Source organism: Artemia sp. Qi Xiang Cuo, chromosome 14 (genome assembly GCF_049724085.1).
Source record: "Artemia sp. Qi Xiang Cuo chromosome 14, ASM4972408v1, whole genome shotgun sequence".
Classification (NCBI taxonomy): Eukaryota; Metazoa; Arthropoda; class Branchiopoda; order Anostraca; family Artemiidae; genus Artemia; species Artemia sp. Qi Xiang Cuo.
In genome coordinates, this window is record NC_142807.1 from 65,710,952 (window position 1) to 65,734,027 (window position 23,076).

Sequence of the window (23,076 nt, forward strand, 5' to 3'; positions counted from 1 at the left end):
GATGCCACTAATTAGACCTGTAGCTTATCACAAGACTTGGCAAAGCTCGAGAACGACTGTACCGACTTTTTATCATGCGGCAGGTAAGAAAATATTAGGACAGTGTCACCAAGTCTTGCCGCTAGAAAGTGCTCAGATGAGTGGTAGCACACCGGGAATAAATCTGCAAGAGTCCGTCTGATATAACACGCGAGACCACCAGAAGGGTACCCCGAGTCTGTCTAGCGTTGGTACTAAACACAGTGTGATCACGATTCCTTCGCAAAAACTTCACGCTACAGACAGGAAGCAAATGCTCCTGCAGGAAAAGGACATCAAGACCGCTCAATTTTTCTTCCAGGCTTGGCACTTTATCTTTAGTCCCGTTAATGTTAAACGAACACACAGAGATTCTGTGACAGTTCATTTATGTTGGCGGCCAGTAACATTCTTAACAAGAGCTTGGAGACGGGGACAGCGAAAACTAAATGCCACATGATCACCTCCACAATTTGCACATTTGATGGGATTCCTACAAGGGGTTTCTTTGCAGTACTCATGAGGACCGGAGCATCTGGAACATTTATGGGAGGTACTTGGACAGTTAGCAATTAGATGCTCAGGAGACTGGCATTTTCTACAGCTTCTTGGGATTTTCTTAAATTCATAGACACGGATCAGTTCATATTCAACTTTTAGTCCCAATCTAAGAGCCGAAATAAGAGGTCCTTGATCACTAAAAGCAATCTTGACACGCCGTAAATTGCCAATCCGGGTGGCTTCAATAACCCCAGAACAGTTTTTGAACAGAGATAAATCAAACGAGTCGCCAATCCTTTTCGCGATTCCGTAAAACTTCTTTTCCACAACCTTCACATCCAATCCACTCAAGACCAAACGGGCTGAATCGCAAAAGCCAATTGCCACGACACTGTCAATATCCACTATTATTATGTCCCCCAAGGCGCGGATATTCTCAACACATTCATTTCCGGCAATTTTATCAATCACAGCTTTTCGTTTCGACGGATTGTCAAGATCATGCGGTGTCTTCGTGATAACGATTGTCGCTTTATTCGTTTCAACTGGAATAGGAGCACCATCGTCCCTTGGTAACCCAGGGAAATGTAGGTCATAAGCAGTCACCTTGTCTTTAATTTGCAGCCAAGTCTGTTGAAGACTATTAATTTTTGCCGTTAGCCTAGAATAGGCTACTGCAGGTAAAGATGGAACCTCTGTGGAAGAACTTATCACAAAAACGAGCAGGATAGGATTGGACCCAGTTTTCATTCTCTGAATCAGTTCTAGCATGTCCTTCAGGTGATTCGTTGGAGCATTTGGTCCAGTACGTTTAGGACAAGCCTCCGAAATCAACAGCTTTTCCCGCAGCAATTTCTTCCCTTTCGCAATATCGGTCAGCTCAAAAAAGTCTACAGCTGATTTCAAAATAACTGTATCTTCTGCTCCTCTCTCCAAATTATACTGAAGAAAGTTCAGAACAGGGGAATACACTAAACAGTCAGATGGTCCAAAATCAAAGTCCATTTTCCGTACGTATGTGTTAATCCAAAAGAGTAATACGTTTACCCGTAAAACAAAACGTCTACTAACGTCTAATTTCTTGCTAAAAACTAGTCAGACAAGTTTCACACAATATGGCTATAAGTGACCTTCATTTGTTGACTGATTATAAAATAAGTTCATAAAAACTTGCCAAACAGCTTTTATTTAAAATCCAGAGAACTTGTTCCTTGTTCACTGAATGAATGCTATTTCAAGACTGATTTATTTTGATGAAGGGAACGACTCTATTTTAAATATATTCTTTCATCAAATTAACCTGATTATGATTAATTAAATTAAATAATTAATCTGACTAAGAAAAATACAACTATAATTTGGCTTTTTTCCATTTTGCTTAAGCCAACAAAACTAGTTTAAACATATTCTTTCATGAAATTAATCTCATTCTGAATTATAAAATTCAGATACAAAGATAGCTTCATCGTTCTCGCTATCAATTCCTGCACAGGGATTGTGAGCCCATTTTTTACATATGGAACAGGCAATCCAAACCTCAGTTGACCTTGAGTAAAACACACAACAATATAAACCCTCACAGTCGGAAAACTCGTCAGAATCACTGCCGTAAGTATTAGGTTGTTTCTTTATCTTCTTGTGTTTTTTTTCTTGGCACTTTTTCACTCTTATTCAGGCACTTTCCCTTTGTTTTTAAAGTTTCAATTTTGTTTTCTTTCTTAAAAAGTATATTCAGTGCTCTTTCTGTTTTGGGAATCTCCTTTTCTTTTTTTGCTTTTATAGCATCCTCTAACTCATTTTTGTATGGTGAATCAGTTATAACTGCAGTCTTCCCCCTCCTTCGATTCGTCCTATAATTAAACTATCAGGTGGAGCAATAGATGCAGTTGGAGAGTCATTCATGTCAATTGTCACCTTAGAACATCCAGGAGTAGCCGTGTCATCCAAATAAAATTGAACCTTCTTAGCTGGGGCGCCATTAACACTAACGGTAGAGCTAGAAACTTTAACATCTTCACCCCTTTAACTATAAGTGAGGGGATTTTCTTTATCAACAGATGAGCCAGACGAAGATTTTCCCATTTATTCTTTCTCTGTCGTTGGAGGTTTCTCAATCACTATTTGTGTTGAAGGTTCAGCTTGTTTGATGTCAGTAGTGTCAGCTGGTAGGAAATCGGAATCAGAGGATATGGCTGGGTTAGGTGGCCAAATTTCTGTTGCTTTAAACCCCTTAATTGCAGTATTCATAGATTCGCTTTGGATAAACGCTGATCCGAAGAGCGTTGAAATTTGAAACAGCGTCATGAATTTCCCTGAATTGCAACGGAGCCATTTTAGAAGCTCGTCAGCGCAGTGAAGGCTCAAAGGCTTCATGAAAGACACATCAAGCGGTTGTAACTAAGCGGGGGTAACAAAGCAACGAAACGCCATTATCTCTTGCTTAGTCTATGACCTCTAGGTTCATAGCGTGGGTGGAATGTCCGTCTAATATGAGAAGAACCGGAAAGTCCTTTGATGCCTTAGAAAATACTACAAATTTTTTAAACCATACTAAGAATAGCTCAGCGGTCATCCATTCAGTGCTGTGAACCTCAGCCCAACTCCCTGGAGGTAGTCCCAGCTCAAACTCCTTCTGCATTTTCTTCCTCGGAAAAACTAACATCGGGGGCATATACGATCCACTTTGAGACATGCAAATAAGGCAAGTTACGGTCTCCCGCCTTTCTGCAGAAGTTATTGCACCAATTTGTCGTTTACCCTTACAAGCAATGATTTTTGAATGGTTCTTAGGGTTCACTGAAACACCGGTTTCATCACAATTAAATATCTGCGACGCTGTAAGTTTGTGCTTATCTACCAATTGAGTGAGTAGTGAAAAAAAAACTATCCACAGAAATCCCATAGCTCTTGCACCAGATGTTGACTCTGGCTTACGAATAGACAGAGTAGGATTTCTCTTAAAAAATCCGTTGACGGAGTCATGACCAGCTATTTTATTTTGAAATATATGAGCTATGTCATTTCTTTGAGCTAATTGGTAAGCTAAGGTAAGTAAGTCCTTCATCGTCAGACCAAATAACCGCGCCTCCATAGTTTTTAAGTACGTCAGAAGCTCAAGTCCCTGTTCTTGGGTAAAAACGGTTTGAAATTTCCCAGCAGTTTTATCAATCAGATACTCAGGATTTTCTTTTTTTCTTAACGTATCTTTCAAGAGTAGTTGGGGGAACGTAAAACTCAGTAGAAGAATTCAGGCAGTCACATCAACCAGAATTAACCGCTTCAACAGCATTGTTCATCGCCTCAGTAGACCAGGATTGTCTTTCTCTTATACACACGGACCATCTGTTAATAAAAGTTACTGACCCAATTTTAACGACTGGTCAGATTAAAATAGGGCGGGGCGGAATGGGGTCCTTCTCCATTCCGCCCTACCCGTTCCGCCCCAGGAACACGCCTTATTATTTGGACGTTATGGCCACGCAAAAACTTCAAGTAAAGAAACAATAAGGTGACTAAAACAAAGCCCATTGAACGTATTACATGTATGACTAGCTATAGATGCAATTCAAAGAAGCGTGTTAACCTTACCTTGATTACAAAATCAATAAAATTTGCAATCCAACAGCCAATAACTAGACGACAACTGGTTATCTCATCCAACAAAAGGAACCTAAGCCAATATGGATGCCGCAGTTCAGCTCTACTGAGCTGGAGTAGTTATAGCTATTGCCGCTTGACGCAGCACCTTCCTTGTCATCTAAAAATCGCCTACCCCGTTCCGCCCCTTACCCCGTTCCACCCCGTGTTCCCCTAATAAGTAAATAATTGTTGAAGCATTACGTAATCTATATTATGTTAAACACATATCAGTGAGATCCCTCCGCTGACATTCAATATGACAAACTGGAAAGTTAGTATGATCAATGAGGCAACACAATCAAAATTTTCAGCAAGATCTACTTCCCTAGATCACTAGATGGCAATAACACTCGGATGTTTTTCTTCTTTTTTTCCATCCTGATGTCTTGGGTACTATAATAGTGCTTCAATTTTAAAATATCTTGAGATTGGAACATGAAAAATTGGAAAGTTCGAAAAATTTTGGGAGTATCGTTAAATCTTCAGTACAAACCTGTCCTCAAGTACACCCTTGCTGAAATCGATTTCCAGGTCTGGATTTACGGATGATCGTGTTCCTTTTGGTTATAACACTTAGATGTTACAGTATTCAATGATCAGAACTTTGAAAGATTAAAAATTTGTAAAGAGATTCTTTAGCAATTGAAAAATTGCAGTTGCAACCCTGCCTTCATGCGTGGGATTGCTCAAAATTATCTTTTAGGTTTGGATTGATGCAGGAACACAAATATTTTTCTCCTATGCTGTTGCTTTGGGTACTATGATAGCACTTGGATCTTACAATAAGTATCATAACAATTTCTTCAAGCAATGCATCTGGATTTCAGTACTGAACAGCTCCACTAGTCTCTACTCGGGCCTTGCCATCTTTAGTGTTCTTGGATTCATGGCTCATGAGCAAGGAGTCGATGTTAGTCAGGTAGCTGAATCAGGTAGGCATAGACAATTTTTCACAAGTATATTGATATGGCCAGCTATACTAATGCAATGCATCAAGCACTAGCATGTTCTGAAGAAAAAAGAAAGCATGAAAAGCTTGGTAAGTCTAATCTTGGTAAGTAAGGTAAGTTTTGGTAAGCCTTGATAAAGCTTAATAAGATATAGGGGGTGAATAAAATTAAAAAGATAGAGAATGCACTAATAATTCCATAAAACAGGACAGGAACTTTTCTTGCTGATAATGTACAGTTTTGGGTCGAGGTTAGAGGTGAGAAAAATCTGAGCAGTTCTGCAATGTCAGTTCTTACGATTAGTAACAATCGTGTGTCCCAGTTATGACCCCCCCTGCCCCGCAAGTGGGCAAAGTTTTATCATGTGCGGTTTAGACTCATTACTTGGCTCGGTATCAGCTCAATTTTGTGTAATTTTAATTATATTAAGGCTCCTCGTTCCCTTTAATAATCACCCTATATCGTCCATTGCAAGCTTATTTAGTTTATGTGGCCAAACTAATCAGAATGGATTGGGTGGTTTTTCTATAAGCCGTATCGCTATGATAAGAGATCCGAATAAACGACTGAAAGCTAGGAGCCGGCTCCTACTTTCCCAGAAATCTTAGAAAAACATTTTAACTGCTCCCATTTTGTGCCAGAGATATAGATATTCAGATTTAATGAAACTCACAACATTAGAGAGCTTAAATTTTGTTATTTTGATTGAAAGGAGCAGAGTTTTCTTTTTAAAGTTTATACCTTCTTGGAAAACTTTGAAATCAGCTCAAAAGAAGCCATTTAATAATTTTACACCTTTGGAAGATTCCTATTGCGCTACCTGCCTTGATTGGGGTCTTAGCGGACAAGGATGCACGTTATTCATGCTGTCTGTTCATTGATTAGATAGCATTGTGCTTAATCTTTAGTTTCTTCGGTATATTAAAATTTCACTTTTTATTAAAATACGAATAAGCTGCTTAATTTTGGACAAAATATAAGGAGATCACTACAATGAATAAAGAGTTTTGAAAAGCTGCTTTCTTATACTCTCCAATAAATGAAAATTTAGTTTTACCTTTCATTTCTATTTCTAAGGAACCTACATTTCTCTAAACTGTAGTGTAATTTTCTATAGTTTTCCTTTTAATGTTAGCTATTATCCTTAGCTTCATATTATCCTTATTTCGTAAGATATTATTCACAAGATATTATTTTCCTTAACTTATTGTATTTCAAGCTCAACATTGATTAAAAAAGGAGAAAGAAAAAAAAGCCAAAGATTTCTAAAAGATTCATTTTAGTAAATAAAATTATTTAAAATTTCAAACTGCATTTAAATAACATGTGGACTATCAATGAAACAATTATTGTAGACGAAATAAGAGGCTAGAATCAAGGTTGATTAATTTTTATGAGATGTACCGAGATCCCTGCGATGAACAGCGGGGCTAAGAACCTTATAACATTGTTTGCTGTCCCAACCGACATCAGAATGAGGTTATTACCAACTTTTTTGAGTTTTAAAATTTTTTTACAATATTATCACAAGTCATTTATAAACCATTTATTTACAGATATTTAGAAGAGGCTTTAAACTAGCTTTGTTACTTTATAAGCTTACCGAGGTTATTTTAGGTCTTATTACAGCACGATGCTATTTGATGTCCCATATATAAATATATCTAAACAAATTTTACGTCTAAAAAGCAAAAGCTATTGGAGCGTAATTTTATTGATAACTAAAATTATTTAATAATTGAACTTTTAAATTGCATTTGCAAATTTTAAAATTGCATTTACCAACTTTTATTTATAGAATTTTTACGTTCTTTATCACAATGGCAATTTGTTATTTATAGACCATCTATTTACTTATATTTTGGAGAGGCTTTAAACTAGCTTTGTTACTTTATATCTAAAGTATAATGTTACTTTATATCTAAAAATATATCTAAAGAAATTTTGCGTCTAAAAAGCACCAAAGCGTAATTTTTCCCTCCGTGAGCCTAGCCATCTAAAAAGTGATCACACACGCTGATATAATATGATAACACAAAAGCTGCAAAAATACGCATAATTTAGAGCTGTAAACAACTACAAGCGGTAAAATGTAAAACAAGTAGCTTAATAAACAAATTTAAAATTGTAATAATTTCTTACTATTCTTTTACTCCCCAGTAAATCATTGAAATAATTCCAGTTCTTGCAAATATAGATATTGTACCAGGGGCGTAGCTACAGTATTTTAATTGTGGGACAAGAAGGGGTGCTATTGATGTAGGTGCCATTCAAGCGGTAGTGAAGAAAAGTAAGTATTTAACCAACACACTAATTGGTGAATTTAAAAACACCACGTAATAGATTATAAACAATAAACACACATTAAATAATCATAAATATAAGTACTGGTGCTTGGCTTTTACTAGAATTGTCAGCAATAAGCCGCTGCAGACGACAGTAGTGTAGCGTAAACAAGCTTTTCGGTGGGCAAAAGTGAATTTCATATGCACTTGGCCTTTTTTAGCCAGATTCACCACTAGTACTGCAGTACATATCTCCCCTGTGCTTCCACCTACCCCCACGCACAGCATAGGACGGTCAATCTCATAATCGAACCAAGCTCTATTGTAATAGCCCTGGTTATCGTGTTATTCATTTGCTCGTAATTTTGAACAGATTTTGACTCTGTAAGAACCAATTCGTTGTATTCAACTTTTAATATACGTGATTTATTGAAATATTATTGATGATTTGTTATTAAATTGATTTGTTTGTGGGTTCCCCGATTTATATAAATATATAGCATTGATATTATCAGGCCACATAAAGCCAAAACAAAAATCATAAGCAGCACAATGGCACTATCTAGGTAAAGATACAGGACATGTCAAAGTATTACCACAGATTGTGCAATCTTATATTGGGATAAATTCCCCACATTTAAAGAGCGACCATATTTCAAATTTGAAAGTATTCGAAAAATAAAGTTAGAATTATTAACTTATCCATTGGGCATTGTTTGACGAAGAATATCCAGAAAATCTGAACGATTCTTGGCATCATTGCAGCAGAAACTTTAAATTACATAAAAATTGCCAGGGATACCAATTCGATGGGAAAATTGACTCGTGGAATTTGAAAATTATCTTCTCCTTTGTATTCTTGTTTTCAAAAAAAAAATCTATAAAAATTACACAAAAGTTTTTGTTGCGTAAATCTAGGTATGGGGTGTATACATTTCCGGAGGGGGGTTACACTGATTTTCGTCTTTGTGTTTACAATTCCCTTCATAAGCATAGGTCGGACTTCTAGTGCAGCATGATGGAACTGATAACAGTAGAAAAAGAGAACGGGTTGATACCGCTTATACATGCACACCAATTTCTAAATTGTGAGAAAAATAAACTTATTTTTTTCCAATTCACTTTATTCTATTCTCAGCAGACATTTTGTACAGCACGATGATCCAGAGATAAATGTTCAACAAGTAGTGCTGGCGTTGTGTGAAATGCGATTTTATTTGCAGGCTTTCTTCCCCTTTTCCTTGTCACCAGGCTTAAAGAAACGCCTTTCTCTAAACTAGAAGGACTAGCTCCATCTTCCCTATTGTTTGAACCTCCTACTCGGACTTCCAAAGTACCAGCGACATTGGGTGGCAAACCCTCCAGGTTTTGAAGATCGTCCTCACCCCATTGTTCCTAGGCGCCAACAGGGCCTGGGTTGGGTCTAACCACAGCAACTTGAATACTTTCACCTGCACTCTCCGCATCAGAAAGTTCATTTAAGACAACAAGGGCTTCTTTTACAGAGAGACAGGTTGTATTCTTCATCTAGAAAGAAACGTGTTTTCGATATCGTACCAAGGGCAATTCCCTAAAAATCACTAAATAAGTTGCATGGCGGCAATTTAATTCCTATAGCCAGCATCCAGAAATTATAAATTACAAAATATGAATGCTCTAAAGCCGAACAGCAGTGCATGTAGACTGGTTCTGACCAATGTTCCCATTTGGGAACAAAAAGAAGTAGCGCTAACTAGTACTATAAAAACTATTTGTTTTTTGTCGTTGCGATCCATAGAAATGAAAAATGAGATCAGAGCTACCTAAAAACCAAAAGTCCTTTACCATCCTTTTTATTTTTGATGACTAAAACACATCCCTTACCAGCCTTACTAAAACAGAAAAAAATTGACCTTTTTTGACAAAATACAAAAAAAAACTTACATTAGAATATTGGAGATGAGAAAAATTCTGCTAACACTTTTGCCATCGGGAAAAACTATGGCGAGCAAAAATTCACTCTTCTACTGACATTACAATCAGAAAAAAAAATCCAGACTTGTCTGTTCCCAAATGGGAACATCGGCTGTTAATGGGTTAAGTAGGCTCACATTTATAGTCGATGTTAAGGTTTCAAAGGCAGTATATTTGGAAAAAATATTAATGTGGGAAATATTATGAAGTGTAATGGACCCTTATTTTTCTCGTTTCCCTTATGTTAAAACCGAGCATTGATTAGTTAAAAAAAATGTCTGCTCAAAGTAAAGAGTAAATTTAACGCTTAAAACGAGGAACAGTTTTAGAGCTACTCAATAAATTATAGTTTTTTCCCAAGTTAGTGGGGGGAGGACTTCCCCCCGGTTACCCCCCCCCCTCCCACTCAACGATGCCACTGCATAGTTCACATCATAGATTACCATACTAAACCTTAATGAACCGCTAAAAAAAACACAAAAAATGTACTAATGGAAATTTATACAAAACCATGGACCCCAAACTGCAACTAAGTGTCGAAAAATAAGTATCATACCTTGCTGTTTTATATTATCAACAGACTCAAAATGAAATCGAGTACAAAATCCAGGTCATTTGCGTTGGTTTTTTGCTGAATTTTGGGCATTCTTTTTTACACACTGTCTCCAGCTCGAAACTGGTTGCATTGATGTGTCTTAGTGCCCTATAATGGCATGACCAAGTTTTTTTTTAGCTTATGGGAACTGAGTGGAAAAAGAAGAAGAAACAGAAGAAGCAGAAACGGAAGCAAAATCTCGTCCATCGGTTGGAGATTATTTGGCTATAACTCCATGTCAGACCGATCATTTTGTATCAGGCAAACACATAACACATTCAACGTTCTTATATTTGTCTTTGACCATATAGTAATAATAAAAATGGTTTATCTATAATTCGTTATGAAATAAAAGCGAAATTGGAAAAAAGATACATGAAAGAAAAATAATGAAATATAGATGAAAAACAACACAATTAATTAGGTTAAAAACACAGAGAAAAGACCACGAAATAGCTCAAAGACTTTTTCACCATCTACAATGCGCTAAATTGAATAATATTTGAGTAAATTCATTCCAGCCAAAAAAAAACACGCCTCTGGTTATCGGGCTAGTGTGCAACTTATTCACTTAAAAGTGATGAATGAATGAACCCATCGAACCCAGAAAGGTCAAACATAGAATTTGGGCTGTTGAGAAGGGACATGTTAAGAATTCTAGTTAGCACATTTTGACTTCAATTCCACTATACTTTACCCCGAACTCCCCCCTACATAAAGTGGAAATATATATCTTAAATTGTATATTTCCCATATGTTTTTCGTTTCTTTGTTTCTTCAGTGTTGATTCAATTTTTGAGTATACGTGTTGAAACAAGAGTGACACATGGAAAGACGAATGAAAATTATGAAATTCGTGCTATATATTTGTACATTATTTAAGGGTAAATTGTAGTGGAATCGTGGTCAAAATGTGCTAATTACAATCATTATTAATGCATTCTGCATTCTAAACCACCTTAAACGTTTCATGTAGACTTGAAAAGATGTGTTAGTCCTTACTCTACAATGGTTCTTGGACCATTGCTCTTCCTGAGGCCAAAGTAATTTCAACGATTTAAAGAATATGAGATTGTAACTTAAAATGTTATAATGTTAAAAAATAACTGTTTTAACGACATTTTGACTGCGAACTGGACTTTTTAGGAGTTAGAGAAACACATGTCCTAGAAGTAGTAAACATGAAATTAGGCTATATAGAATATATTTACTCGGGCTGGAAGGATGGGGTACATAGACAAAGAAGGATAATGATAATGCCCTGGCCAACCACAGGGAGGTTTTCTATGGTCATTTGGATGGCTTTCCTCTATCCCTGACAGACTTGGATTTTGCAGACAATGTTGCCTTGTTGGAAACCACTGCCGACGGCTTATAAGACACGACTGATCTTATCTCCAAGACTTCAAAACACATTGAGCTTACCATAAACATTTCCAAGACTAAAGTGATTGCCGTCAATCATTCTGCTCCATATCAAATCATCGTGGACGACAAATCAATTGAAAACGTCAACGAAATCAAGTACCTTGAATCCACTTTAACACCAGGTGGTGTAGGTGGTTAAGACATTTCTGCTCGGATATCAAAGGCTTGGGGAGTCTTTACCAGTCTGAAAAAGGCACTATGGGCCAGACGTGAGATCTTGAAAAAGACCAAATTCAGAGTCTATATGAAATCCATGTGAACTGTACTATTTTATACCCGCGAGACATGGCCGCTAAAAGCTGTAGAAGCTAGAGTTCTGGACGTGTTCGATTACCGCTGCTTTCAGTATAAACTCCTAATTAGCACATGGTCTATAATTTCTAATAGCGAAGTTAGAAGCTACTGTGGCCAGAATTAAGAAATATCCTCTACCATCAAAAGACAGCGCTTCAAACTTCTCAACCACAGCTTGCGCCAACATAAAGGTACGATATGTAAAGATGTCCTTGTCTCCGAACCAGTACCATCCCTGAAACAACATCGGGAAGGACAGATGAAAAATATTTAGCAAAAATTCTAGAAGGATCTTAAGCTACGGAGAGGCTTCCAAAGGAATGGTTTTAGATGGGATAGAGACTGGCTGAAGATTGCTGGGGAAGCTGCAACCAACAGATCGAAGTAGTTGTCGAACGTAATCCCAAAGTCTATTGGTGCCGGGCAGGAAAGTTCTTCGTCTGGTTCCTGTCAAAAGTAAGTAAGTAAGTGAGGATCATGAAGAATAAGAAAGCTGCTAAGTCTTGTTTAGGTTGTAAAGTTCTTTACTATTAGTAAAGTTCTTTACTATTATTAGTAACGAATATTAATATATATTATATATAATTTTATGATTAAATAGTGCAGGGTATTAGTTATTGTGGAATATACCCCTGTAGAACCGAGTTACGGAGATATTAGTGACTCAGATAAATTTTAGTACTCTAAAACTAAAATTTTAGTACTCGAAGTACTCTATCAACTACTTTAGAGTGGTATTGTCGAAGACTCCTTCAATTAAATGAAAGGAAATGCCAGTATATGCTATTTTGACGAGTTGGTTCAGTGAATTCTCATGCTTTTTCTCTTTATTTAAATAATGTGGAATTGAAAAGGGTACAACAGTTTAGATATCTTGGGATAATTATAGATGAAAATTTGTCGTTCCATGAACATGTTAAAACTATCGTTAAAAATTTCTAGGAATGTTGGGATTATGTGCCGTCTCCACCATGTTTTTCCGATTAATATACTTAAATCAATTTACTTTTCTCTGATCCACAGCTTTCTTGTATATTGTGTTTCTGTGTGGGCTTCAACTTTTCCTTCAGTCTATAAACCCCTTCAAATTTTACAAAATAAAGCGATAAGGATACTTTTTCAGATTCATAATAGGTCTTCTGTTACTCATCTTTTTGGATCAGCTGGAATTTTTTCTTTACATCAACTTCATTTCATTGCAATATCCCAGAAATGTCACAATTACGTTTTTGGTCATTTAGCATCAGATTTGTATGGAATTTTCCCTCTTAATTCGCAGCGTCATTCATATCCAAATCACTCAGGTTTAATTTCTCGCAGGAGTTTAGGCAAACAACTAGAGCAGGATTTAGTTTGAGGCATATTGGTCCAAAGGTGTTGAATTCTATTCCTCTGGATATTAGAAAGTGCGCTGATTACCAGCAGTTTCACAGAATGGTGGGAAAGTTTATCTCTGATGGTTGATTTTGGTTTTATTTACCATGTTTGTATTTTGGCAGTTGTCCAAGAGGCTCGTTGTTTTTTTCATTTAATTTGTTAACGTTGTTTAATAATTCATTGTAATTTTTAATGCGCTCAATTATGCCACCAGGCATGTGCGCAGGTGTATTTTGTAGCATTACATATATTTCATAAATAAAATATCTGTGTCTGTATCTGTATCTGTATATAATGTTTTATGAAAACAACAGTGTTGTCTTATGAAGGGGAGAAGTTTTGTCGATCACTCTTCGATTAATAATTGAGAATTACCTTAGTCATCAAACACCTTTAGTCCTCATGTTTATAGATTATTAGAAAGTGTTTGACTCAGCTGAGACAAGAGCTTTAGTCAAGGTCTTATCCTTGTATGGTATATCAGACGAATACTTTAAAGTGATTAGTGATATGCAAGAGAATAACGGTGCTCCGGTTAAGGTAGGGAATGAGGTTAGTAGCTGGTTTCGTATTAAATGAAGAATTAATCAGGTTGCATTCTATCCTCGTTTATACGGTTTTAATTTTAATCGAATTTGTCTTAAGGAGCACAGCAAAGGTAATGGGAGAACACCTACTTTTGGGTACGCGACTGATTGACCGTATCACAAAAAGTAGGCTGTGCGAAAAGTGTTGTCCTGTCCCTCTTTCTGGGGATATAATGAGAGAAATTCCGAGATGGTCACGGAACGTTCTGTGGATGAAGATTTACAGATTGCCGAATATTTTATTTTTCGGTCAGCCGTCAAGGGTTAAAAAAAGCAGGTCGTCCCCGGTTTGGGTGGGATGAGGCCGTAAGGAAAGATTCAAGGGACATGGGAACTTCGTGGGTGAATGTAAAGAGGGAGGCTTTGAATAGATTGGGTCTGAGGGGGAGCGTTTGTAGCTGTGTTTTCTCTTTGGTATGCAGTGAGTTGTTAGCAGTAGTAATTGTTTTCTTAACATGTTTCCTTCCGAACAGCCCCATTTCTAGACTTACACCCCTAGAAATTATGAACCAATCAGCCTTGAGTTCCATTTTATTATTCTGAAAGCTTGGATTTTGAATATAACCGAAATAAGTATTATCAGCTTCTAGCTTAAGATATTACAGCTAAACCATTTTATTTAAGTATTTTGTCTAATGTTTCTGGCATTCACAAAAAGGTATAGCCCAAATGCTCTAACCGGCCACTGGTCAGTCTGACCACTAATCATACTTTGGTTTTCGATCAGATATAGATTACATAAGGCACTTGAGATACATTTGAGTTTAATTAATTTCGTGAAAGGATATGATATAATGTTTATTGCTATACTTCAGGTTCAGATGCCTTTTCATAATTTGCGGTTTGGTTAATTTTCATCGTAAGCTTTATATTAAATACAGCTCCTCATTTTGTTGCTGAAATGGGTTTCCACAATATCACCTTCGAGCTCAGTGCATCCCACCCAATTCTAGTTCTAATGCTTTATTTTAGTTGCTGATTCTCATGTATATTACCCTATCTAAAAGCTTTAAATCAGGTAAGGCTGATTTTCTAGTGATAATTAATTTTCTTTTTATTCAATAATTCGCTCATTTCAGGTCCTGGTCTCATATTCATTGCATACCCAAAAGCTATAACTCAGATGCCGCTACCCGCCCTGTGGTCTATTTTATTTTTCATCATGGTTTTACTATTGGGTACTGCTTCTCATTTTGTCGCTGTTGAAGGTTTCATAACTGCTGTTGTCGACATTTTCCCCGATCAACTTCGACGGGGAAATAGACGCTTTTGGTTTATGATTGGAACCTGTGCTTTTTCATTTACGGTTGGATTAACCATGGTCACCAGGGTAAGTAAGCCTTTAAACTAGCAGTTTTTCCCTGCCGAACTCTGCAGAACTCCTGAAACTAGCAGTTTTTTCTCGAAAACTCTCAAAAAAGTTGAGACATGTACAATAACAGGGATTCCATGTTTTCTCATTATATATGTTATGCTCCTTAGGACAAAGTCCATCAAAATGATCCATAAGAATGCAGATAGGATGCAACCCTGCCGAACTCCTGGTTTAATATGAAACCAACTACTGACATCATTTTCTACCTTAACTGCAGAAATGCTATTCTCGTATATAGCACATGACTTTAATATATTTATCTAATATACCACACAAGGATAGGAACTGTACTAACGCTCTTCCATCAGCTGAATCAAACGTTTGCTCATAATGTACGAAACTGAGGACGAAAGAGGTTGATGACTCAGGCACTGCTCAGCTATTAATGTAAGAGTGAAAATTTGATCGACGCATTCTCTCCTCTTCCTAAAACAACATTATTCCTCTCTTAAAATCTTATCCACAACACCTTTAAGTCTAAAAAGTATCACCATGCGAAGTAATTTGCTTCCTACAGAAACCCAGCTAGTGCCTCTATAATTTCCACACTCAGTCTTACCACCTTCCTTATAGAGGGGTTTAATTAGAGTTTTTCTAAAGTCGTTAGGCACATTCCTTTTTACAAAAATCATATTCATAATCTTCAGTAACTTATCTCTTATTTCGTATCCACCATATCTAAAGCAAAAACTCATTTACCGCATAATCAGCACCTGGGAACTTATTTTTTTAATCTTTTTGGTACTGTCACTAACTCTTCCTCGCAAAATTAATCTTCCTTCACATCCAAAGTGTCCCATTCTTTTTATTCTTTTCTATATCTTTTCCTGTAACTCTATCACTTTTTAGTACATTCTCAAAATGTTCTGTCCATCTCTCTATAACTCTTTCCTTTTCACTAATTTCCACCCCGTCCTATCTTAAACTGGAACAAGTCCAGATTGACTATTCCCTCTCAATTTATTAACGTGCCTGTACAACATCTTACTATTATGCCGTCTCGATGAACCTCCCAGATTTTCAGCAATTTTATCCCTGACCTTCACTTAACACCTCCTTATTTCATTTTTTATTCCTTCTCCACTTTCTTTACCTTCCTCTTATTTTCTGATAATGATATAGTACCCAATACTAAGTTGTAATTTAATAAATACAAACGATACTCAAATATAACTACTGAAAAGAGACAAGAAAAAGTAGTAAATTCAAGATTCCACCTACCTTTTAAAACTCTTGAATCAAACTAGGTGTACAATAAAATCGTCACTGATTTGAAATTAAAATTTGTGCTGCGCAAGTTTCTTATGGCAATTTTCAACGACCGAAAGGACATCGACAGATTTCCATCTGTCAGGAAATTCCTTGGCCAGACCTTTAATCTGAAGCGATAAAAGAGGGTGCTAGCAGAGCGCCTTGGAGTACTTCCTTTAAGACAGAAAAAGGATTGGAATAGTAGTACAAATATTTAACAGCTTACTGTCTATTTGATAAGGAGGTAATCAATTTACTAGGGAAGAATTAATATTAAATTCAGTGACAAGTTTTTCAACTAATATATTGCGCCTTGTGGTTAGCAAGATTAAATACTTTTTGGATTCAACCAAGTATTTGGCTTTTTAGGTTGTTTTTTTTCCAAGGATGTTGACAAGAAGAACAGAGTAATAGAAGGTGAAGTGGATTTGAGTTTATCAAATTGCCTTAGGTCGGTAAAAAGTTGGATTTGTCCTTTAGCCAGTATGCAAGAAATCTTCCGAACAGTTTTGAAAATGTAAAAGTGGGAGAAATAGGGTGAACACCTTCAACACCAGGCTTTCCATCTTTCTTTTTTAAGGGGAAGTTACTTAGACTTAGTAGTCTGATGAAAAATGGCAAAAAAGGGCTTTAAAACGAAATCACTGAAGGCACTCATAAGAAAAAAAGGACATCAAAAGGGCAGACGCTTGTTTTTGTCAGTCTCGGGGTTTTCTTTTCGATCTCTAAAGGTGAAATATAGGGTAAAGAACAGGAAAGCTCATTGGTCGGTAATTTATAAACAATACTGGAACGCTTTGGACGATGGAAGTAAGGAACCTGTTAAGGCTGTTGGTGGTAACTTCAGGGGTTAAGGTAGGGTGCTATTCAGCAAGTCAAGTGTCCTACCAGACAAATTTTCAACCGCCGAATACCAATTTATTTGAATAATCTCTGTTTTTAAACAATTGTTCGAACTTATTTTTGTAGAAGGATCAAGTAAATTTGTCAACCTTTTTTTCGTATTTTTAGTACTACTACTATTGTACTACTACTACTGCTAGCACTACTACTATTACTAATACTACTACTACTACTACTACTACTACTACTACTACTACTACTACTACTACTACTACTACTACTAGTACTACTACTACTACTACTATTACTGCTACTACTACTACTGCTACTACTACTACTACTACTAGTGCTACTACTACTACTATAGCTACTATAACTGCAACTAGTACTACTACTATTACAACTGCTACTTACACTGCGACTACTACTACGGCTAGGGGTATTAAGGTGAAATTTCAGAGAATATTGAGGGGAAGTTGAACCAAAGTAAAACACACTATGCTCATACTGGTTGTCAAAAGGCCGTATAAGTGATTTCTTAGAAACATCCAAGAGTTCTAAGTTGAAACTTTCAAGGCAAGATGAGTGGGATGTTCAACTAACCAAACGACAATATGTGCATGCTACTACTACTACTGCTACTGCTGTTACTTCTACTAGCAGCAGGTAAGATGAGTAGTAGGTGAAAGGCTTAGAGAATATTGAAGAGATATTGAACAAAATCAAAATATTCTATGTGCACTTGGGATCGCAAAAGGGCGTATCAGCAATATCTTAGAAACAGTTTAGAGCATTTAGTTGAAACTAACAAGGTTATTTTTTGGGGGATGTTCAATTAACCAAAAGCTACCGTGTGCATACTACTACTACTACTACTTTTACCGCTACTACTACTACCCCTACTACTACTGCTACTACTGCTATTACTATTATCACTGGTACTACTACTACTAGTACTAAAGTTAAGGCGTACTAAGGCGAAAATCTTAGGGTATGTAGGGCGGGATATCGGGAAAAACAAAGGTGCTATTTGCACGCTACTGTGCAAATAACACTACTAATGCTACTACTACTACCACTGCTACTACTAGTGAGGCTGAGGGTATTAACATGAAACCTTAAGGGAATATTTAGGGGGATGTTGAGATAACAAAAAGGCACTATGTGCATGCTGCTACCACTACTTTTACTGCTACTGCTACTACTACTACTAACAATGCTTCTATGGCTACTATTGTTACTACTGCTACTAGTACTACTAAAACTAAGGGTATGAAGTTGAAACTTTCAGGATTTTGTTGAGGGGGATTTGAAACCGACCAAAAGGTACCATGTGTATGCTACTACAGATGCGGCTAAAGTTACTACTACTACTGAGGCTAATGGTATTAAGTTGAAACTTTCAAGAAACGTTGAGGAGGACAAAGGTGGATCTAGAGCAAAATCAGGGGGGAATATGACAAAGGTACCGATAATTGACCAAATTGGCCCTAGATCCGCCAGTGGTGGAGATGCCAAGCTAACCAAAAAGAACTATGTGCATGCTACTGCTTCTACTGCTTCAGTTATGGTCTGCTACTTCTGCGTAGAGTTAGGGTATTAAGGCGAAATTTTCTAGAAATGATAAGGGGGATGTTGAAATAAATGAAAACACGCTGTGTGTATGCTAGTTGTCAAAAAGAAGCATCAACATTATCTCAGGCAGGGAAAGTATCAACTTAGAGCGTTAAATTGATACTTTCAAGGTACTTTGAGGGAGATGTTGAGCTAATGGAAATGCTCTATGTGTATTCTACCACTACTACTACTACTACTACTACTACTATTACTACTATTTCCACTACTACTACAACTACTACTACTGCTACTACTGCTACTACTACTACTACTACTACTACTACTACTACTGCTACTACTATTACTACTACTGTAACTACTACTGCTACTACTACTACTGATATTACTACTACTACTACTACTACTACTACTATTACTACTATTGAGACTAAGGGTAAGATGTAACTCTCAGTGAATGTTTAGGGGGATGTTGGACTAGCCAAAAGGCACTATTTGCATACTACCACTATTGCCACCTACACTACTACTGCTACAACTAGTATAACTACTGAGGCCAAGGGTGTAAAGGTGAAACTTTCAGGAAATGCTATGGGGCTTGTTAAACTACATTAAAATACCTTACGTACATGCAGGTTGTCAAAAGGACATGTCAGCCACTTCTCATGAACGGCTCAGAGTAATAAGTTGAAACTTTTAGGGGTTGTTGAAGGGGATGTTTAATAAGTAAAAGGCACTATATGCATACTACTACTACTACTGCTACTGCTTCTACTACTACTACAATTACTACTGTTACTATGTCTAAGGATACTGCAGTGAAACTTTCAGAGAATTTTTAAGTCGATGTTCAAATAAATGAGACCGCACTATGAGCATGCAGGTTGTCAAAAAGGTATATCAGCAATATACCAGGAACAGTTTGAGAAATTAAGTTAAAAATTTCTGGGCATGTGAAGAGGAATGTAGAACAAATCAGAAGGCACTATGTCAATGTCGTAATTTCGTCAAAATCCTGGTGGGGGGGGGGGGGTCGGAGCCAGTTTTCCCAAATCAAGTAAAAATAACAGTGAAAAATTAAAATTGAGCCATATAGTACCATAAAGGCAAAAACATACTAAAGAAAACTGACCTGTTTCTCTGTATACTTGAATTATGCAGGTTTATCTTATTTTTGACAGGATTTTGTTCAGAAACTAAACTCCAGACCTCAATTTGCCCCCCCCCCCCTCCTACCCCATAGCAAATTACGCCTGCACTATGTGCAAGTTAATAAACTGCTACCGCTTCTGTAACTGGTACTACTACTACTGGCACTACTATTACTACTACTACTACTACTACTATTGCAAGTACTACTAATGCCTTCACACCTACTACTACTACTGAGGCTATTGGCATTAAGGTTAAAATATCAGAGAAAGTAGAATTAAGGCAAAATATGGGGATGAAGGTTATCAAAAGGACGTAACAGATATATCCCAAGAACAACTTAGATTACTAAGCTGAAACTCTCTGTGCATGTTGAGTGGAATGATGGACCATCCAAAAGGTACCATGTGCATACTACTATTACTACTTCTACTGTTACTATTAGTGCTACTACTAATACCACTCGTACAACTCCTAGTTTATTACTTCTGCTTACTGTAAGGGTAAGGTAAAATTTCTAGAAATGATAAGGGGGAGTTTGAACTAAATCGTCTAAAGGTATTAGGTCCAAAGGTATAAACTTGTAAAGGTATTAAGCTAAACTTTCAAAGCTACTAATATTACTGCCACTTTTACTACTACTTCTATTACTACTGCTGTTACTAATAATGCTACTATTGAACTAAATCAAAATAATTTAAGTGAAAAAGTTCTCAAAAGCGCTCTGAACAAACTTGAGAAAGGTAATTTAAGGAAAATTTAGTTTGGTGGTCTTACAATAACAGTAGTACTACAAACAAATCCTACTTTGCATTATATCAGATAGGATTTGGATAACTTGATCTGCCTATCTTAAACCTATTTGAACCTAAATTTGTTTTCCAAATTTCACCGAATTTAAATCTGTGTTATACCGTCTAATTTTCTAAATTGATTGTTCAAACGTATTAGTATGCATGTCCTTTTTTCATTGGCAGCAGTCCATGCAGGCATCTACACATGGATCCTAATCTGCACATCAAGTAGTGTCATTATTCCCATTTCTTCACGTAAAACCATCCCAAAATTCAAACATGCTGCATGTTTGTCATTTTACATTTGAAATATACCCCTGATGCTGCCATGAAGAGGGTGCTAGGAACCCTTAAAAGACATTTTATTTATATTTCCTAGGACAGTGAATATGTCTCCAAAGATGCTTAACTAATTTAATTCCATGGGAAAGTATTCACCAATTTCTGGGTCACCATAAATAGAAACATCGACTGGAGACATTACGTTACATACCAGATAGCCCGCCCTATCTCGACCCAACCCATGGTTACAGAGGTTATTCGGCAACGTAGGTGGCGACATCTTTGGTGAGTGGTGTGTATGAAGGATGATAGGATTATGAGACAGATCTTGGAACGCTAATCTCAGGGAATCGGATGTATCAACGGGACCTGTCGAACATTCAAACGACAATCCAACAAAGTCTTAGGTAATTGCACTTGCAGCATATCTACAGAAGTAGCTTTATCTGTTCGTAGTTTAAAAGTTTTTTTTTACTAGTTTTTGCTGATTTCTCGTGTATGTTTAAATTGAAAATTTAATAATTTCAGGGCGGTATCTACGTTTTCCAGATTTTTGACTATTATTCTGCAAGTGGCTTTGTTCTTCTTTGGATTTCTCTCTTTGAAGCTCTGGCAATTGGCTGGGGATATGGAGCAGATCAGTTTGTGAAAAATGTGCAACATATGATAGGATATAAAATTTCCCCATGGTTGAAATTATGCTGGAAGTATTTCACTCCAACCTTGATGATGGTAATAATTATTCTTTTTCGAATAAATGATAGTCTCGATGAGTGACTATTGTTTCTGGGAGGAAGTGGGTGGTGGGGGGGGGGTGAACACGTAAATATCATCAAAAAATGTTTTTGGTGCCTTTCATTTATTTCCTGAAACATGAATTTTTAAATTACTAACTTAGAGCTTGTCAACATTGCTTTTGCCAAAAGCCAAAATTTACTCTTAAATTAAAAAAAAAAGTTTTCTGCAGTTCTTAAGGCTCATGTTTTGAGTATGAGACACTTCTAGTAAGAAAGGGATATACACTCATAACAATGATCACAAAGGGTTCGCGAAGACGATTACAATAGGGAAGTAAAAATTCAAACAATCTCATTGGTTGGCCGGAAAACATCTTTGATGTTTGAACATGTTGAAACATCTTTGACGTGTTGAACAGGTATAATTATCGTCACAAAAATTTTCTATATCCAAATACTAAATAATAATAATAAAGAAAATACATACAGAATAGTTAACTTACTTAACTTGACTTAAGTCCCCTTCGTCCTTGAAGGTTGTTTTGGGACCTCTTCTTTCACCAGTTTATTGATGTAACTCCTTTATGAACTTCTATCCTCTGTCAGGTGGAGAAGGTGCGGTAAGTTGAGTGAGGAGAATTTGTCCTTCCATCTGCTAGGCGTGTAGGCGTGTCCTTCCATCTGGGTCGAGAACCATGCACCCGGCTCTCAAAGGTTAACCTTGGGAGACGAGTGCTTTCCATACATTTTACGTGTCCTAGCCATCTAAGCTACTGCAGCTTTATTCTGTCGGGGAAATAACAGAGAGGAGCGGCTTACTGCTGTCCTGAATCCTGCCAAGAAACCTCTTCTTTACTTATATTAAATAAAAACAACAGTTTTTTTCAACTGAAAGTGAGGAGCAACATTAAAACTTAAAACGAACATAAATTGTTACGTATATGAGGGGGGTTACTCCTCCAAACCACTTCGCTCTTTACGCTAAAGTTTTTTAATACGATTTAGAAAAAGCTTCTTATTGTTCTTATTAAACGAGCATAGTACTTCAGGAGTCATTCTTAGAGAAATGGGACAGAATTAAAACTTTAGCGTAAAGAGCGAGGGGGTTTGGAGGAGTACCCCCCCCCCTCATATACGTAATAATTTCCGTTGGTTTTAGGTTTTAATGTTGCTCCTCACTTTCAGTTGAAAAAGAAACTTGTTTTAAAAAAAATTAACTTTAGATCCTTTTTTAAATAATTCCACGAAAGCTGGCTACTCCTCCACAGAAAAATCACTCCTCCTGAAGGGGTTTATTCTCTAGAAAATTCAATCCCGGTGAAAATTTACCTCGAAAAATTATATTTAACTTCTCCATGTGTAAAATTGAGTCGGCGATGAGAAAACAAGAGATACAAAGAGTTTCGTATAGGAATTCAAGATAATTCCTCCAGTTTAAAA

General features: G+C 36.7%; 2 protein-coding genes across 3 annotated transcripts in view; one reads left to right on the forward strand and one right to left on the reverse strand.

Moving 5' to 3' along the window:
* LOC148944763 (sodium- and chloride-dependent GABA transporter 2-like) overlaps positions 1-23,076 on the forward strand; it is a 187,454-nt gene that overhangs the window by 158,948 nt on the left and 5,430 nt on the right. For both annotated transcript variants that reach the window (XM_089100672.1, XM_089100671.1), the window contains exons 6-8: positions 4,862-5,090; positions 14,707-14,957; positions 21,428-21,631. In XM_089100672.1, coding sequence (XP_088956798.1) covers positions 4,862-5,090; positions 14,707-14,957; positions 21,428-21,631 — 684 coding nt within the window. The remainder of the gene's footprint in view (positions 1-4,861; positions 5,091-14,706; positions 14,958-21,427; positions 21,632-23,076) is intronic.
* LOC148944764 (uncharacterized) lies at positions 141-1,693 on the reverse strand. Its single transcript, XM_089100681.1, has one exon. The coding sequence runs from the start codon at positions 1,522-1,524 to the stop codon at positions 403-405; it is 1,122 nt and encodes a 373-aa protein (XP_088956807.1). The 5' UTR covers positions 1,525-1,693; the 3' UTR covers positions 141-402.